This window comes from Eutrigla gurnardus (assembly GCF_963514095.1).
Source record: "Eutrigla gurnardus genome assembly, chromosome: 9".
Classification (NCBI taxonomy): Eukaryota; Metazoa; Chordata; class Actinopteri; order Perciformes; family Triglidae; genus Eutrigla; species Eutrigla gurnardus.
This window is the reverse complement of record NC_139923.1, coordinates 27,738,386-27,757,943: the sequence shown is the minus strand read 5'-3', so window position 1 is coordinate 27,757,943 and position 19,558 is coordinate 27,738,386. Positions and strand designations below refer to the sequence as shown.

General features: G+C 42.3%; 1 protein-coding gene across 4 annotated transcripts in view; it reads left to right on the top strand.

Moving 5' to 3' along the window:
• cpne2 (copine II) overlaps positions 1–19,558 on the top strand; it is a 55,355-nt gene that overhangs the window by 15,303 nt on the left and 20,494 nt on the right. Inside the window, exons 23-54 of one of the 4 annotated variants that reach the window (XM_084018434.1) lie at positions 123–206; positions 787–870; positions 1,097–1,186; positions 1,369–1,416; positions 1,505–1,534; positions 1,620–1,703; positions 1,791–1,874; positions 2,221–2,310; positions 2,423–2,482; positions 2,574–2,657; positions 2,758–2,841; positions 3,197–3,286; positions 3,426–3,491; positions 3,749–3,832; positions 4,036–4,119; positions 4,365–4,451; positions 4,552–4,611; positions 5,050–5,133; positions 5,220–5,303; positions 5,389–5,472; positions 5,562–5,633; positions 5,734–5,817; positions 5,910–5,993; positions 6,694–6,792; positions 6,900–6,983; positions 7,755–7,838; positions 8,153–8,236; positions 8,327–8,410; positions 8,519–8,596; positions 9,299–9,382; positions 9,624–9,707; positions 9,815–11,751. In XM_084018434.1, the coding sequence (XP_083874560.1) occupies positions 123–206; positions 787–870; positions 1,097–1,186; positions 1,369–1,416; positions 1,505–1,534; positions 1,620–1,703; positions 1,791–1,874; positions 2,221–2,310; positions 2,423–2,482; positions 2,574–2,657; positions 2,758–2,841; positions 3,197–3,286; positions 3,426–3,491; positions 3,749–3,832; positions 4,036–4,119; positions 4,365–4,451; positions 4,552–4,611; positions 5,050–5,133; positions 5,220–5,303; positions 5,389–5,472; positions 5,562–5,633; positions 5,734–5,817; positions 5,910–5,993; positions 6,694–6,792; positions 6,900–6,983; positions 7,755–7,838; positions 8,153–8,236; positions 8,327–8,410; positions 8,519–8,596; positions 9,299–9,382; positions 9,624–9,707; positions 9,815–9,896 (2,548 nt within the window). In that variant the 3' untranslated portion in view covers positions 9,897–11,751. Of the gene's footprint in view, positions 1–122; positions 207–786; positions 871–1,096; positions 1,187–1,368; positions 1,417–1,504; positions 1,535–1,619; positions 1,704–1,790; positions 1,875–2,220; positions 2,311–2,422; positions 2,483–2,573; positions 2,658–2,757; positions 2,842–3,196; positions 3,287–3,425; positions 3,492–3,748; positions 3,833–4,035; positions 4,120–4,364; positions 4,452–4,551; positions 4,612–5,049; positions 5,134–5,219; positions 5,304–5,388; positions 5,473–5,561; positions 5,634–5,733; positions 5,818–5,909; positions 5,994–6,693; positions 6,793–6,899; positions 6,984–7,754; positions 7,839–8,152; positions 8,237–8,326; positions 8,411–8,518; positions 8,597–9,298; positions 9,383–9,623; positions 9,708–9,814; positions 11,752–12,591; positions 12,795–15,455; positions 15,656–19,417 lie in introns of those variants that run through there. The other 3 variants (XM_084018436.1, XM_084018435.1, XM_084018437.1) reach the window with 3 other exon arrangements.

Sequence of the window (19,558 nt, the reverse complement as noted above, 5' to 3'; positions counted from 1 at the left end):
GTGTTTGTTGTGGTTGTTTGAGATGTGTTTGTAACAAATTCCTGCTTGTACAGTAAGCGTATGTCAAACTCTGTACATTAATACATTATACATACATAATGATAAACTGTTTCCTATGTCAGTCTCAGCTGCTGTGGTCTGCTGCCTTCTCACCTGGACAGAGTGTGGAGGAGTTTGGGAACTTCTCCTAATCTCACTTTGCTGGAGTAAGAGACAAAAAAACACACATGTAGTTGTTTTTCCTTGCTGTGCTGCTGTTGGCATGTGTTATACACGTAGTAGCAGTAGTTTTATTGTGAGTATCTGTATGCACACTATGTTATTAATAGTTATTCTTAATGATAGTGACATGGTTAACCTAGCCTCTGAACCACATTAATGATCATCATATATCTACATGGAACATTATTTTGTGCTTTTTATATTTTCTGCAATCTTTCATTAACATTGATAGTTTTGGTCTTTTGAAGTTGGGCTGTATGAGGTACTTATCCTTCAGTCTGAAGAAATAGAAGGACGGGAGCTAAGCAATGCACTGCTGTTGACGGGGGCTCCAGCAAAACACACTTTAGACACCTAAAAGAAAGACCCACCTAAAAAATCTGTACACTTAGGTGCCTTCAACTGTAGGTAATAAACTGACAATAATAAACTTTGTATACCAGTACTTCCAACAATCCCACTTCAAAATGTCCATACTTAGGTTTTTATTTTATTTTGGCAGCTACCCATGTTGTACTCTTTGTTGTCTCTGACATTATTTCATCCCACTTCCTTGTTTGTCAGTCTGTCCAGCAACTGTTTAGGCAACAAAGGTCTAAGGAAGCTGTTGGAGGCCCTGCCTCATCTTAGTCGCATCCAGGAAATCAAGTAAGACCCAGAATACATACAACCATTTACATTTAGGTCATTTAGCAGACGCTTTTAAGCTTTACGACTGGTCGTTAACGTCCTATTGTGATGTTGAATGATATGCATCACACGGTTTAAATGAGAGACTCTACTGCATTCATCCCAGGGTGTTATTCAGCATGTCTTATTGAGAGTGAAATCATGACCTTCCTCGTGGCTCATTGTTTTTGTGTGTGTTTTTCAGTGCCAGTAACAATGGGATTGGCAATGATGGGGTGGTGATGCTGGCTGAGGCTTTATGCTCCCATAACAACTTAACACAGATCTTCATCAGGTAATCGTGGGTGTGCATTTCAGGCATTTCATTAGTTTATTAGAACAGAGTGAGCACCTGTTTCACCGACGTGGCGAACCGTTAAACAAATACAGTCTGTTTGCCGTAAACATTTTCATAGAAATGAACTGATTGTGGAGACAATGGTCTTGTAAACTGATAGTGTCCTGTTTGATTTACAGTTATGGAGACGGAGAGCAGGTCATCCTGAAGTTCGGCGCTGACCAAAGGTAGAAAGGCTGAAATCCTCCACATCTGTATCCCACCCCTGTCTTTTCATGTGGCCGCAAATAAGCTCAATCTATGCTCTGTTTTTAGGGACGACAAACAGCAGCACAAGACGTTCAGGTACAGTAAGCCAATACATAATTATAATTATCTATCACAAGTCATTATTTAAAAAAGAAAATGTTCCCCCTCTTTCATTCTGTAGGATGAACAACAACCGCCTCCTGCCGTCCAGTATAACTGCATTCTGTAGGCAGTTGGTCCACTGTCACTCCCATTTGGAGTTAGAGTAAGTTGGATTATTGCAAATCCACAATTGATTATTTCCTGATGATGAATGGGTAGACTTAATGAGTATACTTTCATGTTGTTTCAGTTTGTCTCACAGCCCATTGACAGACAAGGCTATCAAGAACCTGCTGATGGTCCTGCCGAAGATGACGTCACTGAAAAGACTCAAGTGAGGCGTACACATGGATTTAAATAAAAATGCATAAAATCTAAAATGAGAATCCAAGATATAGAATAAATGACAAAGTAAACACGAAATAGTGCTTGTTATATGTGAAGTCAGAGACGTGCCACACAATGAAGACACTGTAATAGAATGTGTGGAAATATAAATATGAATACATAACAAAAGTAAATAAACTCAATATCAAATAATGATTCTACGCATTGTCATTTCTCCATATGTTGAGGAGGGATGTCATTAAATATTATGTAGTTAAAACCATTTAGCCCATCTTTTAATTGTTACCACCTTCTCTGTTTATTTGAATCAACCCCGTCCTTTTGTTGTGCAGCGTCAGCCGCAGCATCACATCCACAACAGGAGCACTGATGTTGGTCAGATATCTGACTCTCAGTCAGCGAGTCACAGCAGTGGAGCTCAGGTACGATTGTTTTTGGTTTATTTCTGCATACAGTCTGTTCTGTTGTGGCTACAATAAAAAGGCACGGTTATTTACTGATATCTAATGATAATGTTTTCCATAAATACTTCAGCCCTCAGACTGAATCCTTCATCCATTTCGACAGTGTGAAAGCAGAACAAGCCGCCTGCAGGTCTGTGATCAGAAATGGACAACTTCCTGTCTTAAAGCCCTGATGAAGCGTCTGCCGGTCTCTCTGTCTGACTGACTTTGTGTTCACACAGGTTCACTCACTTCAGCCTGAAAGGTGACGACTTGGAGAGACTGCTGGAGATCCTACAGCAGGGGCCTCAACTGTCGGAGCTGGAGTATGTGCCACACACAAACCCCGCCTTACTCATACACTAGCAGACACCAACTTCCACTCTATTGGTATGCATGTTGACTCCTTCATTCTTTTGTCTGCAGTTTATCAAGTAACCAACTGGGAGATGAGGGATTGAAGCTTTTTTTGGATTCTCTACAAAATCTTAAAATCACCAGCTACGTGAAGTAAGATACATTTTTAACGTATTTAGAGATGCAGCCAGAATACTACAAAATAATACTGAGTAAATAACTGATTTGACAGATTAGGCATATTTAAAAACAACTGATTTTGGAGTTCACAGACACAGAAGCAGCAGGACATGTGTCAAACATTTTAATGCTGCAGATAGAGGAATGCAATCTCTTATATTGATTTAATTACAGTTCCTTTGAGTTACTCTCACATATCAATATGAAAATCAACACCAGATATCAGCCACAGTATGTAGTTGCTGTTACTTGCAATATAACCAGTGAAAACGAATTGTTTAAATATAGAATAACACCTTTCTGGTCTTTAATGTGTTTTCATCCTCAGTTTGAGCAACAATGGCCTGACCCAGCAGGGGCTGCTGGATGTGGCCAACACACTGTGTGCATGTAACGACGTCTCTCGTGTGGACGTCAGGTAAGTCTGCGCTTTGTGGAAATTAGTGATCAAAATGGGAACAAAACATATAAGCAAGCTATATTGTTGCAAGCATGAACATGTTTTTATGTGTCTGTCTGTTTGTCCGTGGACTCAACTTTCTGGTGTCTGCTGGTAGTTTGGGAGCAAAGCAGAGGTGTCTCATCTGGTTTACACAATATGAAGGTTGTGTAAAAATGCTGAGGTAGGACAAGAATCCCACATTACAATCGTACCAGTAACTAGCTGAAATAGGGTTGTATGCGGTACTTATTCATTGTCACTGTAGGTGTTATCTTTGCTCTCTTCAAAGCCACCATAATCCTTTTACAAAAGACACAAACCTTACCCTCCAGGATCAATCTGTTAGTCTGTGTTATTGATGGATAAACACTTCATTCAACCTCACTTGTACATTTAACCAAATGTGGCCCTTTGATGTGTTTCCTGTTTGTTTACCAGTGTCGGAGAAGGTAGGTTGGACTATGACCACCTGGTCAGATTAGCAGAGATCCTGTCTGTCTGTCCCAGTCCGACCAAACTGGTGTAAGTACACATCCATCTTCAGACCAGTTTATACTGTTAACTTCAGCTTCTGGGTGCATTTCATTGTCTCATGAAACAGACAAGAAAAACACTCAAGACTAAAGAAAATGTGTTTTTTAAATGATCATTATTGAATGTGTGTATATGAATATGATCAGAAGGACATCTACCATTTATTTTATTAATCTGTGGTTTGTCCACAGGTTCAAAAACAATTTGCTGCAGTCGGATGCAATTGAAAACTTTGTGGAAATGTTGAGCAGCAGTCAGAGAGAACTCAGTGTCAGGTGAGAAGGAACATAGCAGTGAAATATTCTGATGTAGCTTCTTTATATTCATTTTCATAATTAATAAAAGGAGTGATGAGTGGAAAACTTCTAGATTTTCTCTTTATTTTTTTACTTTGCTTTTTCTCCTCATTTTTTTGACTCTTACCTAAACACATGTCTGTGTTTCTGTCCAAATAATAAAACGTCTTGAAATGTTTACTGTTGAAATACAGATTTGCATCACACACTATCTTTCTTGTCAGTATTGAGGAACGTTGGATCCGATCTGAGGAAGCTGTAAGTCTGTTGTGTCGCTGTCTGAATGTCAGCAGCAACATACACACAATCAAGTGAGATGTGCTCTTTGTAGTTAAACACATATTAGAATTCACTGTACTTTATGTCTCCTGCTGTGTGTAACTAACAGTACTATCCGTACTTCATTCACAGGGTTCACCACACTACGTTACACCTGTCTTTGATGAAGTCCACTGAGCTGACCTCCGTCAGGTATTATATTTAGTTTGCATAATTAAATTAAATCCCCCTCCACTCAGAATAGCTGTTCCTTCACGTGAACGTTGAATGAGCTATATGCAGAGTTTGGCACTATAACACATCTATCTTTTGATGTGTGAAGGTTCATCTGTACGTGACATAAATGTGATTTTAAAGCAGCAGTGCCATCACAACTAGAAAACTAGACACTGACTATGGACTAAAAGTAGTAGAAACAATTAACATATTTCATCAAGAGTGATAACTTTACTTGGTATTACAAAAACTAGTTTTTGAATTGGGGTCTAGTGAAACCAAATCCTTCCAGATGTTCATTCTTAAGAATAATAAATCCAAATGTTTTGGGGAATACTTTAGCAGGAAAATCATACTAGCACATAGGTTTCTGGCGGTTGTCCTGGTCCTGCTCTGACCTCTCCTCTTCTCCAGCCTCGTGGACTGTGCAGTTGAGGGCTATCAGCTTGTGTCTATGGAGAGCATCATTGGGAGGTGTCTGTCACTGAGAGAGCTGGAGTGAGTACGCTTCATTGTCTGAATCAATATAATAAGCACAAGACAATATATATGTAGAATGAAAATCATGTTGTCATTGTTCACAGTTTCTCCCACAACAGCCTGGGTATAGAGGGAGCTGAGTTTCTCTGTTCAGTCCTGCCCTCGCTGCCAAATCTCACTTCTCTCAGGTTGGAGCTCCCCCAGCACATTGGACACGATTATGTTTAGTCTTACAGTTCTAGCATAACAAACAACGTGTTCTGTCTTCTGCAGTATTGGTTCCAAACAGGCTTGTGTGACTGTGGTTGAGAAGCTCTCAGAGGCCTTGCTCCAGGCTACAGCCATTCAGTGTTTTAAGTGAGCAACACACACATCTTACGACTTGTTTGGAGCATTTTCATTAAAAAATAAAATAAAATAAAATAAATAAATCATCCCTCTCCCAGTCTGTCAGGACTGATTAGTGACACGGCTTCCCAGATAATGACCAGAATGTTGCCCCGCCTAAGATCCCTCACGTAAGTATTTAACATCCAGCATCATAATATTTCCATAAACGTGTACATTATATTCACGGATGAGTCACCACCATGTTACCAATTGACTTGTCTTTTCTAGCCTGTCTCATTGTCAGTGGTCAGCGACGGGAGGGCTGCAGCTCATCAAAGCACTCAGAGAGTGTGTCACTCTGGAAGGCCTTTGGTAAGGCACAAACAGAAATATAGAGTGTCTTTTAAAATGTCTTCGAGTAAGTCTTTTTTATGTTGTATTTTGTGTCTGGGGGAACCTCCAAGTCTGGACTCCTTGCAGCTGAGTGAGGAGAGCATGCCGTGCCTGGCACAAGCACTGAGGAATATCAGCTCTCTACGCAGTCTCAAGTAAGAACCACCATCTGGTCTCCAGTAGCAGTCCCATTAGAACGTATGACCTTTCCAAGTAATTCTGAGGGCTAATTCATTTTACTGCTTCCTGTGTATGGATACGCATTATATAGTTGTAAGTATGTATTTAATATATGGAACTAAGCCCCCGAGCTATTTGAAGCAGACATGTACTGCTACAGTCACAGTGATACACTTACACGATACACTTCCACTTAGAACTGACACGTATCCAGTGCCACTCCAATAATCTGGTCTATTTATGATGCTGCTATCCCTGTAACTGCCAAAGCTACTGCTTACATTGCAGCCACTGTAACTGCGACTTGTCATACCAGCTTGTCATCGGCTTCATATGAACTTCACATAAATCTGGGGGGTCCGCTCTGCCAAGTCCCGCTCCCCTGCGGGAAATTAACTATTCCCTGTTCGCTCATAGTGTTAAGTTGTAAACTCTTCCCCACCGACGAGCTGCAAGGTCAGACCTTAGACTGCAGATGTCAAATACCGTTTACACAGCATATAAATACATATCATACTTACATGGATACAAATCCTCCACACATGAGAGATATTCACCCCCAGTTTGGAACCAAATTATTTCACAGAAGATATTATTGTTCCGTTGACAGTAAACTATACCTTTTGTTTCTGCATCGTGTGTGTGTGTGTGTGTGTGTGTGTGTGTGTGTGCCAGGCTAAATAAGATTGCCACAGCCGTGGGACCATCGCAAGCAAACGGTGTGCTAGATCTCCTCGCTGCTATGGAGGGGCTCACACAAACTGAGGAGATGGAGTGAGCACACTGCACATAAACAGATGCAATTAACGTGATTTTAGTCTGTCATTAAAGATGTGTTGTCATCTGTGATGTTGGATGTGTTCCTTCTCTTCTTGTGTCAGGTTGGAGGGCTGGAGGATGGCTGATAGAGGAGTAGAACAGCTAACCAGACTCCTTCCTGTGTGGAAGGAGCTCAGAAAAATCAGGTAGGCAGGAAGGTCCTTTTATGATCCTGCAGATAATTATGGTGTGGTCCTTGAAGACTGCAGATCCTTTGTTTAATTGGAGAAAGAGTTTCTTGCAGCGCTATGTCAGAGACAAGACGTGATAAGAGTCATGTAATCCTGAATAAAACCAATTAACTCTCCCTTCCTTTTCAAAACATTTTAAATGATGGAATAATATTCATGTTTTGGCTGAACTTAAAGAGTACAATTAACCTTAAGGTCACATACATGCCGTTTCACCACGCTGGTGGGAAGTGACAATCACCCCGAACATACCAACCTTTCTATTGGACTGTCATCACCTCATTTATGAGGACCAGCTGCTCCATTAGCAGCTGATTCTTCCCTGTCAAGTGTGGGCCAGGCTGCCATGAGGGGCCTGTATTTGTTTACCCATGGCATGTGGTATTACTGTTGTATCTTATCTTTTGTCCTGCACCTCTTACACATTTTATTATAAAATTGACATTATTATAAAATAATTATATTTGTATATGTCGTACCTTTTAAACTGAATTATGTGAAGCACCCTGAGCTGCCTCTGTGTACGAGTTGTGCTTCATTAATAAACTTGGCTCGCCTTTATAGTGTGTCATGGCTGCAAACGGCTCCATGGCTCCGGATAAACTTTTCGGACTGTAACGCCCCCCAGTGGTAATATCAAAGAAGACACTGTGGCAGATGGTTATGCGTTCTGCCTCCTACCTATTAATTGAAACACTACTAATTTTACAATTGTACATCTTCCAGTCTATCGAAGAACCTCATCAGCGATCAATCAGGAGACGTGCTGCTGGAGGCCTTGAACAGCTGTGGTCACCTGGAAGAGCTCAAGTAAGGACATTTCATCATGTGTTGCTGATTCATGTTAATACTCAAAGAATCACTTGAAGTGAAGGTGAGAATTCTGTCATGCATTCAATGTGACCCAGTCTCCTTTTATTCACTTAAATAAGAAGCACTTGATTCAGCTGAGTTTTAAGCTATGTAACATTCTGATCCAATAAACACTTTTCCATACAAGCTGTTCACGTGCGTGACTTAACTTCCCTTGTTAGTAGTTTGGTTAAACAGAAGAGTATAAATGACATGTCTTCTTTTGCATATTTATATCAGTGCAGAATGAAAACGTTTGTGCCTTCTTCCAGTCTGTCTAGCAATAGTCTCGGTGATGTCACTGCTGCCAGGATGGCCCTCGTTCTGCCATCGCTGACATGCATCACTGTGCTGGAGTAAGTCACTTACACATTCACATTAGTATTGGAAGTTCATTGCATTTGTCAGGAGTGTCTGCTCTTCATGCACATGCGTGTCTCTTCTAGTCTTTCAGATAACAGGATTGGATGTGAAGGCTCAGTGAGCCTTTCCAAGGCAATTATGAACATGCAGAAGCTCACCAAGATTCAGTAAGACTCTTCAGCTTCTCCTGCTGTTTTATACATCACTAACGAGGATAAGTGATTATTAGCTTCACATTCGTGACTATATGTTTCTTTTTCTTGTACGTCTGGCAGCCTGACCTCTGTTGGGACCTCAGAGCTGAGTGCTGTAGCTGCCAGTCTGGCTCACTGTCCCCTCATTCAGGATGTGGGGTAAGATTAACAATCATCACATAAACACTGTCAGTATATCATTATTATATATAGTTGAATTGGTTGCTTGAATGTTCAAAGTCAGGTTGGAAAAAGAAAGTGATTTGGGCAAATCATGTCTAAGACCTATTGTTTTCATGTACAGATGAACCCTAAACGTGTAAAACATTAGGCCGATGCTTTTAGCACCCGGGTGTCAGAAGCCAACAATGCTAAATACACCGGGTGTAAATAGGCACAATGGCTGTTCACACCCGGGCGTATATAGCCTGGCAGAGACGAGCAGGGTGTTGCCAACAACAACACAAAGGATATGTTCGTGGTGTTTTCTCACTGAGTAACCATAGTGATGACGTACTCCATGCTTCACTTTAAGGATGCTGTTATAGGCTGATTTTTTAGCATTGTCCCAGTAACATTATAGAGCATTCAGGTTGCCAATGTGAGATGTTGTCATCGTTGTTTAGAGGGGAAACCATGCTTTCCTCCATGAGCACCGTTATCAAGACTGTTAAATAAATATGCAAATTCATATTAGTTTACATCGATTATAGTGACGATGATGAAGATCAGACCATGTTTTGTGGATGAATTGCGCATAAACGATGTGAGGTTTGTCAGCCCAGAAGATCTAACTGTTAAGAGGGATTGATGATGTTGACTGTTTTGATAAATTCTACCACGGTGTTTCTCTGCTGCTAGTCTGGGATGGAATAACTGTGGTGATAAAGTGGCTGTGGAGCTGGCCAGAGTCATGCCTCTCTGTCAGAAACTCAGCAGAATAGAGTGAGTTTGTGAACACACACACACACACACACACACACACACACACACACACACACACACACACACACACACACACACACACACAGTTAGACTAATATCTGTTTGTTTTGTTTAGTTTGGGTATCAAAGTACATTTCTTTTGCCTTTATTGCAACCAGTAAGATGTATTCTTGTAGATTCAGATTTACACACTTGGAGGGTATAAAACTGTATCTGTAGTATTTTATTTTAACTCTCCTAGTCTGGAGTCGAACACGGTGACTGTCTCTGGAGCGGAGGCTCTACTTAGAGCCTTAGAGTCGTGTCCTGCTCTGCAGCTCATCAGGTAAACCTGCTGTCACGGTGTCTCTCTTTTTTCCACTATCATTTATAATATCCTGTTGTTTCACATCAGCTACATTTGTTTTGTTTTTAAACCGCTGTGCCTTTCAGGCTGTGGAGAAACAGCGTCTCCACCACTGAGGCCCAGAGACTCGGTCTGAGGGACGGGAGGCTGAATTTCTCATCCACCTAATGTGAGCCGTATAGTTGGCCGATGATGGGGAGAAATAACATTCCAGCTCATCAGACTCTGCAGAGGTGAATCACTGCAACAGCTCCAGCCACAAATGGAGTTCAAATGTCTTTCCATGCAGTGTGACCATCACAAAAGCACAAGGAATGATCTTACAGCAAATGCTTCAGATCGGCATGGAACATTTCAGGTTTAAAAACCCTCCATCAGATGTGAAGCAGCAGTGGCTGGTGTCTCTAATACTGTGAGCGGTTGGAGGGCCACTATGTGGTCTACAATGGGAGGCAACCTGCATCCCTTTTGGTATTTCCCTTTAATGTCTATGATATTGGGAGGGAACAATGAGATTAATCACAGTTTCACTGTTGAATTGTGTTATTTTTGAGACAAGCGATCTATTTGAGACTATTTAAATGTATGACTATGCACTCATTGGCCTCTAGTTTCACAGTGGAAAACTGGTGTAATCAGCTGACAGTGTGGCGGTGACACAACGTCCCTTTTGTTAATGGTCCACTCGCTGTGTGGTGATCCTAGTGATCCATGTGTGGGTTTGTATGAATATATCAAGTCTGTTCTCTGTGGAGCCTCTGAACAGACACAGACAGCTGTGCTTATGACATACTCTAATATAACATAATCCTCACTAACAGTGTGTTGCTACATGATTATTAATTGTAGCATCACTCAAATAAAATAGAGTCAATAAACATAAAACTCCCAATAGAGATATTTTAGTAATATTATACATGATTTAGATGAACAAGTGCAATGGAAATTCACTTTGTGTTCCTTTAATTGATATTGTTAACAGTGTTTCCCAGCAGCACACTGATTGCTCCTAACCCAACACACAACACATTTTGTTAAATAAGCCACTTAAGAGACAAAATAGTCATGTGATGTTGTATGAGACACATTTCTTTCTTTTTAAGATGATGGACTATGTTTTTCTAGCTGTTAGTAACTATGATTTTTCTGTCTGGAGACGGATGGATGTGAAAGTTCTGTAAAACTGCAATGAGGTTCACGACATCCCTATCTAAGAGAGCTGGCTGAGAGACAACAACAAGCACATTATTTTGATCAGCTGCACCTTTTCAATCCCGTCACTGCTGCACAGCCGCTGCTCTTTGTGCCGTCCCTCACCACCATGAAGCTAGAGGCCGTGGTGCAAAGGAATACCTGGTTTGCACTAACTTTAATGTGAGGAAACAAGTTGGCAGACTGTAATGCACTGAGTCACTCACTGGTGACAATAACAAGAGGCCACATGAGTGAAAACACAATAACTCATACACTTGCAGTAAATGGAGGAGGTGGCAGGGAGGAACCTCCTCTCTGGTATCTACTCTCATGGTCATTTCAGGTTGTGGTCCAGCTAATCTACGTATTTATTTCAGCTCTTATCATGGAACGTTATTTAACCGGATGTTACCGGAACAGAATTTAGTTATGATCTGTGCAAGGACACTGGACTTTAATTAGCACAGACTGAGATGGACTACTGGTAGCTCATCTGTTGAAAGTGGTTTTTGTCAGATTTGTCTTCTCCTTGACATGAATTCATTCTGACTTGCACTGCGATTGCTATCGAGATAAAAAACAAAAACGACAAAAAGCACTGCATTGAGTGTTGGCCTTTGTTTAAATGTCATATCTACCAAATGTTTGTTTTAATTCATTTGTTTCTGATATCTCAAGGACAATACATTAACGGACAACTCCAACATACATTAAACAAATCAGAATGTTTTCATAACTTTTCATAACATTACCATTTTTGCTGTTTTTGTTTTGTTTTGCTTTGTTTTATGATGACATGTCAAAATAAACTAGTTTATGTAGTACACAAGTACTCCCCCTATGATTTTAACCCACTTAATTTAATTCAGACTCATGCCAACAAGAGCAGCTGAAATGAAACTGTACCCTTAGTGACAAATGTTGGCAAGACACAGTCACAGGACCCCCGTTGGTTTATGTCGGTCTGGAGCCCTCTTGTGGTTAAGAGAGGTGGTGCAAGGTGCAGTTTCTGCTCTACTCCTGTGTTCAGGATTCACAGGACACACACAAGACATACCACACACAGTAATCCTGATGTTTCATCATAACTATATGAATAATATTGTCCCCATCATTGTCTGAAGACAACGGTTCATTAACAGTATATACGCTTGTTATGAATGATCTGTGTTTGTTGTTAATTCTGAGTATATGTATTTGTTTGTGTACATTTCGATATTACTACTACTTGGGTTGTAATACCTGCATTAACCAAAAGAGGGCACCAGGGGACCAATAGATTATCTTGTTGGATTTTACAATACGACAGCTGGGATCGGCTCCAGCCCCCCCGTGACCCTGAATACAGGATAAGCGGTAGAAAATGGATGGATGGATGGATGGATTTTACAATACTATGTTAATATAACGGAACCGACAGGCTACGGCAATTTAGAATGAGATGGTCATTAATTCGCGGCATATGGTAAGACAGTCACACAAAGCAAGCGTGTATGAGTGTCACATACCGACGATACAAAAAAAAAAAAAAAACTTTAAAAACCCCTATTTAAAACGGAAGCGATTTTATTGTGTAAGGATACCTCGCAGCACTTCCGGTCGTGAGCTCGTGCCCGCTAGCTTGATGTCGCTCGGTCCGTCAGTGGCGCGCGGCGCAGAGAGCAGGATCCAGGTGACCAAGAGGATGGTTTACACACTGTTGCTCCTTTCAGGATACTCGGGATAAAACAGGAAACATGGCAACAGCAACTTCGGGGTTCACTCTCTGGTAGAACGAAACGCTCTTTTTGGTGGGATTTTTCTATTTAGTCTCACTTAATTAAAATAAACTCAACTGAAGAGCGACAAAGAAGTTGCACGTCATTTGCTTAGGTGAGCGCGACGGTTTTTTAAAAATATTTTTTCTTTTCATATTTTCTTCTAATGTTCTGCTTCATTTGTAGATATTTGGCAATTTGCTGCTGCGTGTTGTGAAAAATGTGCATTCCTCCTGCTCATTGTTTAGGTTAAGTGCGGTAGAAAGGTGTGACATGGTTGCTGAACACCTTGCATGCTGTGTGTTTGTGTCTGGAGGAGAGAGGGGCTTCTGCTTCACTGTTTTCATTGATTTCATGTTGAATTTGAATTGACAAATCTCTGAATGATTACTGGATTTCTATTGGCCAGTCTGTCAGGAATATGGCTCGTGGGACTTAATGACCATGCTGAGCTCACTCTGCGATTCACAAGTATTCAAACGGCTTCCGTGCTGTTTTTGGTCTATCAGCATGCTCTCTCTCTCTCTCTCTCTCTCTCTCTCTCTCTCTCTCTCTCTCTCTCTCTCTCTATCTCCTCCTGCAGAGAGGTGATTCAGGTGTGAACGTCTACTAGAGGGGTCAGTTCAACCAGAGAGACCTGACCAGGGCTGGTTTCTGTGCCATCCTGCTGTATAGTCCATGCTTCCCTGTGATGCATGACGTCTTTGCATGGTGACCCTCTGACAGGGCGTGATGTGATCTTAATAATGGGTCCAGGTTGTTTGCAGCCACAGTAAATATTTCCAAGCAGAGACCACAGCCTGTTGAATGAAATATTCACAGACCACTTGAGCAGAAGACGTTTGTTTTTCTCCCTCTCCTCATAACAGCTCCAATAGTCATTGTTGACAATAATAGGAGATCCTGCCTTCACACATGTATGATTTGTGTACGCAGTGTCTGTTAACAGCATTTGTCTTTCATTTTTATGAGCTCATCTTGGAGGAAATGCAGTGTGATCCTTAAACATTTTCATCTATCCTTTTTTTTTTTCATTCATTGAAGGAATAAGGAGGGGTGAAAGTATTTCAGCCAGTCAGAGGAAGCATTTCATCCCCCTGTGAATGACTGAATGAATGAGAATATAGTTTCCAGTCCATCCCCACCACCACCGCTGTGACATCACAGGAGCAGACCGGGAGCAGCATGCTGGTTATGACACATTAGTATCTTAGCAACAGACGGCATCCTATTTAGCTTCGCCGCTCTGAGGAAAAAAAACACCTTTGTGGACACGAGGTGCCGTGCTGAACACCTCCAGGAATAACATGACACAAGTTATTGCTGAGAACGTTCATGGTCAGACACACTCGGGAAGTGTTTCCTCTTCACCACGTCTCAGCCTTTCTCGGTTTTGGAGGTTCTGTGATTGTGTGTGTGTGTGTGTGTGTGTGTGTGTGTCTTTATAATGTTTAATGTTGGTTGTGGTTTTCCACAGGAGGTTGAGGCTTTAAATCGTTTAAATCTTCCTCAGTGGGTATTTGTAGCCAAACAGTAATACTCTTTTCCACCTTCTTTTTAGGTACAGAATACATTTTAAATTATTTTGCAGCATTATTTTTGCAATAATCTCCCTCTGCAAACCACCTGTAAAACATTCTCTGCCTTCGACGGGTCGCCAGCGTCTTATTTTTTCTGCCGTGGATGTTTCCAGAAGGTGTTTTGTCGGCTGTCAGTGTAAAACACACACTTTTGCTGTTGAGTGTTACGTAAGACCCCCAACAGTAACTGCATGATATGTTGGACGCCGGCCATCGCTGTGGATGTAAACAACCTGCAGTAAAGTTGGTTTGGCAGAGATCGTGTTGAACCTTTAATCTCTAAATGCGGTTATATGCTTGTACAGTTTATTATGCCAAGTTGTTTTTTTTTCATGTGAATAATATTTGAACATAAACAGAGATTGTATGTATACAAACACATTGGTGTTTTTGTGAGAATTAAAAGCCCTAATTATAGACAGTGCAACAGGAAATGAGGAACAGGGAAGTTGCAGGACATTATACCTGCTAAGCAACATGGGTGCACCAGCCTTTTAAAAGCCTCATTTAGGTAATCATTGGTAAACAGATCCTGTATGTCCAGCAGTTTAAAGTTCTGACTTACAGCCACATACTCAAACCTAAATCTGTTCAAGGTTCCAAGGTCCATTTGTTGTCATTGTACAACAGGTTTGTGCAGCAACGTGCAGTTTGTAGTTGCTTCAGAAGATGTGCACAAAAAGACTATGTTATGGTGCCGGGTGGAGGTTAAATTTAGGAGTCTCACTGCTCTGATGTCTGCTGGTACGGCAGCTGATGCTTCTGTATCGCGTGCCAGAAGGCAGCAGGGAGAACGAGCTGTGACTCGGGTGGCTTTTGTATTTCTCCTTTGCGGGCACCTCTTGTCTCCCCATCAGTGATGCTCCGTAGATGAGTAGCAACGATGTTCTGGCGGGTTTTATCACCTGCTGGAGAGCCAGTAAGGAGGCTTTCTATCGCTCCTCTGTAAAAGTTGCCAAGAACGAAAAACTGTTCAGCTCCATTGATGAAGAAGGAGGTGTGTGTGTGTGTGTGTGTGTGTGTGTGTGTGTGTGTGTGTGTGTCATCACTCATCACCTCCCTTTTCTAAAAATCAACAATCAGCTCCCTGGTTCTATGTTGAACAGTAGGTTGTTGATTTCCTCTTGATGTGAAGTCCTGTTCTTGTGTGTGATCCAGCTGATGACGGTGTGTGTTATTTGTGTTTTTGTATGCAGGGTTAGTAACTGTGACCCCAGACATGGCCTACACTCTCAGCTCGTCCACCGAGGGCCAGACCCGCAGTGTCGGACCACAGCACTGCGTCACCCGGGTGGAGCTGTCCGTCACCGCGACCAGCCTGCTGGACCGAGACGTGGCCTCCAAGTCAGACCCGTTCTGTGTTCTCTTTCATGAGGTGGATGGAAACTGGGTGGAGGTGAGTACGGAGGGAAGAACTGACAGATGGAGAAGTGGAGGAGGAGATGTGCTAGAGAAGCGGCATGGTTTGTCTTCTTAAAAAGAAAAACCGAGAGAAATCAACAGGGGATGAACGATTGAGGAGAAAAGGCTGGAGAGAGATGATATTTCGGTGTTTTTCGGATCATACGGAGTCAAACCTGTTTCTGCTTCTCCGTGCTGTTTATTTCAAGTCCAGGGAGGTGGGGATGAAAAGAAGACCGAAGGGAGGCTGGAACATTTCAAGTGTTAGAAGTGCTTTCAAGGTCACATCCAACACGACGGCACATCTTTGAGCAAAGAAAGAGCAGAGGATGGCTTTGTAGACGGTGTGTGTTGTGAGACCAAGCTCATGACGTCTTGACCATCTGGCATGGAGCCCCAGTGTGTTTAGCCCAGTAGGATGATGAAACATTCGTGAATGTTCTTCCAACATTGGCCCTGGCACCGTGCAGGCGCTCTGAGGGCTGCCAAGTTAATGATATCAGATTCCATGATATTAGCTGGCTGCAGATCTGTGTTAGTATCGTACGTTTAGAGTACGTCTGTTTACGACGGTGTGATCACAGAGTTGGTCATGTGAGAGTTAAAAGTTCTGAAGTTACAGCTCTGTCTATTAAATTTGTGTTTATGACCCTTGAGGTACTTATTAGGCTTTACGGTCAGAGAGTTTTCCTCCCGTTATTATGGCTGGGATGATGACATGAAGGGAAACTGGCACTTACAGTAACATGGTGGACCAGAAATGGCAATCAAAAGTGCACCTAAAGCCCCGTGGTGAATCCCCATGTGATGATGATTATTAGTGGCTGATTAGACCTCTTTAGACTGTATGATACCGTTTCTGCCTGACTGGCATGTCCCTGACTCTCCTGGATGGATGGATGGATTCATCCGTCTCTATGGAAGTGCATCACCTGTCTGACAGCAGATTAAAACTATAACACCAACAACAGACATGACCATAGACCTGCTCATTGCATCATAAACTCATACGGTCATTTTTTTCAAGTGTGTAACCCACATTTTGCCCCCATGTGCTGTGACAGGCTCCAGTTAAGAATCAAAATAAATGGAATAAAAAAAACACATTTAATCTACACAGTCAGTTAAGTTGAGTCCAGTACTAACTACTTGTTTCTTATGTGTTCTGCCATGTGAATGTATGGCTGACAGTGTTTACAGGGCGTTGATAAATAAAAACACAAGCTGTAAGTTGAAGCTGCTGCAGAGGAATATGGTGATGAAGTTTCGGTGTGTGTGGGCTGCTGCCTCGAGGCTTTGCTTTATCCAACAGCTGGTCAACAGGGCCAACTGCCTTTTTTGTTTGTGTGTGTGTGTGTGTATGTGTGTGTGTGTGTGTGTGTGTGTGTGTGTGTGTGTGTGTGTGTGTGTGTGTGTGTGTGTGTGTGTAGGCGTGTGCCTCGGGTTGTAGCTAGCTGTCGGTCAGCAGGGCATGTGGCTCTGATGTGAAATTGCCAATGGTTACTATGGCAACGGGATAGGAAACAAAAGCTTAGTGCTCCAGGAGTGAGTGAACGACGGAGGAGGCGAACCGTTTTTTTCTCGGATATTATCCACAGCTCACTCTTTCTGTTGCACCCCGGTTTTCTCACTTTCTCTGACCCCCCCGTTAGCTTTGACCTCCCCCCCCCCCCCTCCTTTCTCCCGATTGTCTTTCTGTCACCCGTCTTCCCCTCGCTTGTCTCTCTCCGTCTGACTTTCTGTCCATCTTCGTCCGTCCTGTGAGATCGAGGTGTGAGAGGCAGCTGGGTCCGTCGGGGGGAGGAAGGGAGTAAGAGGGGGTAAGAGTGTTAGAGCGAGGAGGTGTGAAAAAGGGTGAAGGGAAGATTAGCGAGAGAACGGGAGGATGGAGCAGGAGAAGACCGAGATGAGAACGTGGATGAGGGACAGAAACAAGAGGAGAATGATGGGAAATGATGATAGCAGCTACATCTGGTGTCAGAGAGACTTTAAAGAACACGATCGGCCGACAGAAATATGGATCTCAGCTCTGAGAAGGACCCCGTTTGCAGACCCATCTGGCTATTTTCTACATTCCTTGTGTGTTTTTTTCTCTCTGAACTGTAAATCTTCATACTAATCGCCTGCAGCACATTCAGTGTGACGTTTTCCCACGTACAGTCGGGATGTTGTTGAAGCTTTGACTGCAGTCTTAAGACGTTCTTGTCGTCATAACCTTGTTACTTACCACCTACTTAGTGAGCCAGCTGTATATATTAATATTAGTCCATTTATATCTCAGAGGAAAAGGCCTGTTTCAGCCTGTCTCTAAGGGGCACATAATGAACAAAAATGGAGGTGCCACAATGGCCTTAATTCATTCCGATGAGCCAGGATTATATCCACACTGGCACAACTATGAGACATGCACTTGAGCCTTCAGCCTGCCATGATGACCCACCAATATTAGTTTTTAAGCCAGAAAGTGCAGCCGAGCTCCTCTGCTCTCCAGCCATGCGTCACCCAGATGGATAAGTGGTGTAAGCACCGCCAGCAGGCTGCATTTAAAACTGAAGTAGGTCCCGTCTCTTCTCAGTTCTTCAGTAATATTTCTAGTCAGAGAAATCAAATCTATTTTGGATCAAAGTATGTGTAATGACACGTAAAAGGTTTATAGAGGTAGACAGTTATTTGGTTCTACCACGTAGTGAAAACAGGGATTTTCAGCCGCCTGGGGACAGTTCATCAGGACAAAGTCAAACATACTTTCCACTCTCTGCCAGCGAAAATGGTAAAACTGCATAATGGAGGAAAATAATGCGTTTTAAAAGGAAGATGAAGGGGGGGCTGCTATGGTGCACTGTGTGTGAGATAACGAGTGTCCACTAAGTGGGTCGTGAACTGGAAGTTGGCAAATAAAAGAATGAAAAAAATCCTACAATCCCCAAGTTGCTTCAATTAAAGCTAGAATGGATAAAAGCCTCAGAGCTCAGAATATCCATGCTGGGCTCTGTGAGGCTGTACTCAGGCACTGAAATACTAAAATACTGATGTTTAGCAGTTATAATGTTTAGCATTTCCACCATCTTAGTTCTGTGTGTTTCAATTGTAATATTTGATAATTAGATCTAACATAATGCATTCCATTCCATTTTTTTTATAGAGAGCTCTGGGAGTCACACATTGGTTTGTGGACTACGCTTCTTTATTTTATTTTATTTCTATTTGACTCTAAATGGACCATAATGTACTAAATGAACATCATGCTGGATTGAAGAAGACTTGAAACTAGAGATTGAGACCATAAACTCATGTTTACATGTTTACATGAACCCTAACCCTGTTTACTAAGGTAATACATCAAGTGAGAAGTATAAAGAGCTTTTTTACATGCTTGTTAATCAGCAGGAAAGACACTATTTGGTGTTGACACTTCATGGCCACCATGTCTGGTTTATGGGTCAAATGCCCCTTCAGCAATGCTTTTTGAAGTGGTGACATATTGACCTCGCCTGATGGTGGATAAACGCAGCGTGTTCAGGTCAGACTGGAGAGTAGCTGGGCCGGTGAGTGTGAGTCAGACTACCTGGTTTAGAGGACCAGAGCCCTACAACAGGGCTCTTACAGACGCCCACACACTGGGATCTGTCTCTGTGCTGTCTGGACTCTTGTTCTGGGGCCATTGGAAATGCATCACTGTTAATGACCTCAAAGCTGGATCCACCTGTGGAGGATTACTTACTTCCTCCTCGTTTCTCCTTCCTTTCTTACGGTTTAGCTCGGCCGCACCGAGACAGCCGTGAACAACTTGAACCCAGTGTTTGGAGTGAAGTTCCAGGTGGACTACCACTTTGAGGAGATCCAGAAGCTTCGCTTCGCCATGTTCGACGAGGACAAGTGTGCCACGCAGCTCTACGAA